The sequence below is a fragment of the Oratosquilla oratoria genome, chromosome 29, assembly GCF_046742065.1.
Source record: "Oratosquilla oratoria isolate Oo_2021 chromosome 29, ASM4674206v1, whole genome shotgun sequence".
Lineage (NCBI taxonomy): Eukaryota > Metazoa > Arthropoda > Malacostraca > Stomatopoda > Squillidae > Oratosquilla > Oratosquilla oratoria.
This window is the reverse complement of record NC_134805.1, coordinates 1,873,985-1,879,033: the sequence shown is the minus strand read 5'-3', so window position 1 is coordinate 1,879,033 and position 5,049 is coordinate 1,873,985. Positions and strand designations below refer to the sequence as shown.

At 42.0% G+C, this 5,049-nt stretch overlaps 1 protein-coding gene across 1 annotated transcript; it reads right to left on the bottom strand.

Annotated features, from left to right (window-relative positions):
- Positions 1 to 2,373: 2,373 nt before the first annotated feature.
- Positions 2,374 to 3,084, bottom strand: LOC143040563 (uncharacterized). Its single transcript, XM_076211641.1, has one exon. It carries the CDS (start codon positions 3,082 to 3,084, stop codon positions 2,374 to 2,376), a length of 711 nt encoding a protein of 236 aa, XP_076067756.1.
- Between the last annotated feature and the right edge of the window lie 1,965 nt (positions 3,085 to 5,049).

The window sequence follows — 5,049 nt, the reverse complement described above, 5'->3', positions numbered from 1 at the left end:
AAGTTTATGTTCAAGTTTACGTGGCATAGCCTCTATTTCTTCCTTTACAGTACTTTCAGGGGTTGTCGATTTCTCATCTTCTTCACTGTCATAAGTGTAGTCTGGGAGTACCATATCGATTGCCTTTTTTTCCGATATTGGAGGGATTACTACCATGGACTGATCAGGTTCTTCTTCTACTATCGCTGCGTCGTCCGAGTGTTCGGTCACCACCCTTGATTGCTGTTCGGGCTCTATTAGCACATCTTGGGCAAAGAATAACTCTTTATATATTACGTTGGTAGGCAGTCTTCGACATTCACTGTCTTTAACCTTCTTCCACCCAGTATAGTAGTATAGTGAATCCCAACTCGTAACACGGGAACACGCAACGTACAATTGTCCTTGTGCGAAGCACTGGGTGCCATCTAGCAAAAGTCCACATTTTTCAAATGTTTGCCCTTGCGATTTGTTAATTGTTATGGCAAAACTCAACTTGACAGGTAATTGCTTTCGCTTGAAGGGGATACTTGAATCCGTGGACTCGAATGTTATCCTGGGGATTACGGTCTGTTCTCCTGAATACGTTCCCCCTAGAATCTTGCCAACGATAGTGTTCTTTTCAAAGTTGGTGACTATCAATCGCGTACCATTACACAACTTGGGAGGAGTAATGTTTCTCATAACCATTACCACGCAACCAACCTTAACCCGCAATTTATGCAAAGGGATAGAAGGGGTGTCTATGGCATTTAAAACAGAGGTCTGTATATCCGAACCTATTTCAATCGGAGTATCAATACTTAGGAATGTTTTCTCCTTTCCTTCAAATAATGTCATACACAATGTCGTTGGTTGCGTCTACGTCGCTATTTGTAGGGCTTACTATTACCCTACTCTCCAAAAAACGTTCGTTAAGAACATTATCGGAGAGACCCCCGTAAACTTTACCAATTAATTCTTCCCGACTCCGAGTCATCATTCCGAATTTTTTTGGCAGTTTAGTAGGGCCACTATGTCCCTGCCCCAACAACAATAATGATCGTGCAAATTTCTTGTTTTCTTGGTCTGTAGTTTTCTGCCTCACATTTTTGGTAAGTTCGATTTTGATAAGGTCTTCCCAAAAGCCACTTCACTTGATACAATACCCACGTTCGTCATCCTTTCCACCACCTCGAATGACAGGTAAGATTTGCCTGAAGTCCCCAGCACACACAAACACTATTCCTCCCATGAAAGCGTCGTTACCGGTTATGTCTCTCAAAGTGATATCCAATGCCTCCAAAGTGTTCTTGTTTGCCATAACAACTTCATCCCAGACTATCAATGATGTCATATTTATAAGCTGTGCTAAATCGGTATTCTTCTTGATGCCACATGTTCTCACTTCATTGTATTCCATTAGGGGTATCTTGAACATGTTATGAGCTGTTCTACCACCGTGCAAAACAGTAGCAGCAATCCCAGAAGAAGCTACAGCCAAAGCTATCTTCCCCATGGAACAGACAGAGTCCAATAAAGTGTTAAGCACAAATGACTTACCGGTGCCACTTGGAGCATTCAAAAACACCCCATTATTCATGCTCTTATTAGCGTTCTTTATCCTTAATATTATGACATCGTAACAATGCCTCTGTTTAATGTTCATGATAGTCGACTTATCGTTAACTTCCTTCAAGAGTTTTTCTTTGTTGTACGACCGTTCCCGGCGAATGACGTTGCTCGACTTTTCCCGGTTTCTACTCTTGGGCAGCCCATACTCTGTGATATCTTTTCCTCCACAGTTCCAAACGTGTTCCTGTATATCGTCAAGAGCATCGAGATAAATCTCATCGTTATAGTCTTTCAAGCCGGACTGATGAAGGAAATCACTTGAAAAAAGGTCCTTAGTCTCACTCCAAATCGTAGACTGATCCTCCAAATCTGAAAACACCAACATACTCGCGTATGTTTCTCGAAGCTTTTTTCGATCATTTGTGTGATTGATGATTTCCAATATAGTTTGCCGCCAAGTCTCTTCGTCATTTATGAGACCCATAGCTTTAACCGTCTCTCGGTACCTGTCGTGAGTTCTGAGAGCTTCAAATGAAGTAGGGCCCTTTATATGCGTCAGCAGTAACCTCATATAGAATAATTCTACAGTCTTGGTGTTAACCGCCCTTATGCGACCCAATGTTGTCCGACATGTCTTCCGCTCTCGTCAAATGTTCAATTTTTTATCCCAAAGGAAATGGTTAGGTACCTGGTGGTAATAAAGCTCAGCTGCGAACTTATTTTGCGTACAAAGTTGAAAAAACGCAGTGAATTGTGTATCTATGTTCGATTTTTTGTTTAGGGATTCGATACTATCCGAATCCTTGTAAAAGACCTCGTTTTCTCCCTCCAAATGAAGATCTAGTGACAGCACTGCTGGCTATTTTCATGTGTCGGGAATCTAAATATCTTCCAAGTAGCCTCATTCACATTACCGAAACGGGCCTCCTGGTAATTCTTTACCTCGTTCACCGTTTCCTCACCCTCTTTAGTGTAAAGGATACGATCACAACCCTTGTTTACGTACTTTGTAACATAAGCTATACACTTTATGGTGTTGGCACACTCCACGTTAATGTGAGCATCAAAGAGTAGGCAAAGATAAGCATTGTAGGGCACGACCCACGAATTTTTTATAGTGACGTCCTTCCCCTTGACTTTCTTAACAATAGAGTTTCCTCCCTGACCTATTGATCTCCTTTTATACAGAGGGTATCCGTTATTACCAAATAGGAGTTCTTCCCTGCAAACTTTTGGGAAACCCTTACCACAGGTGTCACCTTTACTGTTTTTGTCCTGACAACAGGGTTGTTGCTCATTGAAACCCTTGCAAGGACCGTGAATCATATTACGTGTTACAATATCGTGTAACCTGGGCTCCTTTTCAGGGTCCGGTATCTCCGCTGATATGATTTCATCAACCAACGATGCAGTTACACGTTTTTCCATCCACAACAAAATATATGCCTGAGGAAGCCCTCGTTTCTGCCAATCGATGCAGTATAAGTGAGCCTTAACACCACCGAAAACTCTTTTCTTCACCAACTCATCTATGAGGGCATCTATCTTCATCTTGAAAACACTACTCACTAAATCTGGCCTGTCTTAAATCTGATTGTATATGGCATCGTCGCCTACGCTGGTAGGGCTAACAGCATCTTTCAACTCTTCCCAGTGAGGGTTCATCGTGAACGTAATGAAGAAATCCGGAGAATCGTACGTTGTAACGTACGTTAGTGCATCTTGCTGACGGTGCTTCATGTACCTTGGTCCTCCCACGAAAGTGGGAGGTATTATCACCCTTTGACCCACGTTCTTCCCCGAGTCTGCAGCCAAAATATCGGCACGTTCTTTTCGCATTGTACTTTGGTTAAATTCTATGAACGATAACCGCAACGACTCAACCTTCATATAGTTGTCGACCAGGAATTGCTGGAATAACGTTCGCATCTTTGTCAAGTAGTTAAAGCTACCTTCACCTTCCATGTAAAGAGATGAGTAGTACATGCAAGGGCTAAGGGTGTCGTACGTTTTCGCTGAGGTAGCTTCTAGTTGCTGTTCGAACGAAGGTGGTTCATCACTCTCTTTATTGTCCCATTTCCCTATTTTTAACTTCTTATCTTTCTTGAATTGATGACTATAGCCAAGATCCCCGTTAGGGAAGAATAGTGGATACTGGAAACTATCATAAAAGAAATTCGTGTGATGGACCAAACGCGTTCTATACTTTGAACCCTCTTTTATTGAACTGATGATTATACGCATTGGATCTTTTGCAGGGTCTAACTTGACTATCGCCCCCACTTCAACAGAAGCTGTCGGGAGGTGATAGACTCCCTTATGTTGCCGGGTTTGTACACCCTCAGCTGACTTTAACGTGATTGACACGTTTGGCACACTATCGTACTTCTTCACGTGAGCCTCAATCAACCCCTTTGCAGTCTCAAGCTCTTGGAGCATACCGGATATGCAACTGTTGTCTTCAGCCATATAATTGTAGAAGAGTGTGACTATGGACTGGTTTTCTGTTATTTCCTTTTCTTCTCTTATTCTACGGTTTACTGTTTGTTTGGAGACTTTCTCATCCGGCTTTCGTATTACACGGGCAGTTCTAATCTTTAATTGTTGGTCTCTGTCATTATAAAAGTATAGGTCCAAATACGAATTATCATTTCTCCGTTCCGGCGCCCCTGGAAACGGTGAAAATTGAATTATTTTCTGAGCATCCATCGTGGACAACCTATGATATATCCTACCCTTGGAAGTCGAGAAAGACGTAAATGAGAACATATTATTCAACCCCACTAAATTATTGAAAAAACGTTTAGAGAGCGGCGACTTTCCCTTGTACAGATCTTTGAGTACTTTATCCTTTATCTCGGTTGATACAGTGAGTGCCGTCTGCCCCTGGTTACAACATATTGTCTGGAGCTCATTTTTCCACAGCAGCGCATTACATATTTTACACTTTCTGCCCCCCAAAACCCCTATATCATTTAATTTCACTTCCTTGTCTGCTTCGCGTAACGATCCCTTCACATTCTCATGCGCACGCCCACGCGGATTACTTTCCTCAGCTGCCTTCTTTTTAGCAATTACTGTACGTTGGTTCCTCATTTCAGTGAGAACACGGTTTTCCTGCTCTGTGTAGTCCTTCAATTCCTTTGGTGAACACTCCGACCCACCCATCCGCTTCTTTTGTTGGGAGATGTATTCCGATTCATTATTTTTCTTTTTTTTCTAACATTGTTTTCCGCAGCTTATTATCCACTTCATTCTTTTCCGCTTGTAACCGTTGTTTCTCTTTTTGGATCTTTTTCAGGTCTCTTCTCAACTCTACTTTCCTTTGCTCTCTCTTCTTTTCTTGCTGGCGCATCACATTCTTCATAGCGAACATGTTTTTTCGAGCGTTTCTTTTAAATGTCTTGAACCTACGCTCTAAATAGTACAACTGGTATTGCCTGTGTCCTCTTCCACCATTACCACAAAAATTGTTGTAGCCTGCGTAATAGTGCTTCTTGAAATTTTCTACAACCT

What these genes read in the sequence shown, in the direction of transcription:
- LOC143040563 (XM_076211641.1), bottom strand. Translation starts at nt 3,084, where the DNA reads ATGAAGATAGATGCCCTCATAGATGAGTTGGTGAAGAAAAGAGTTTTC.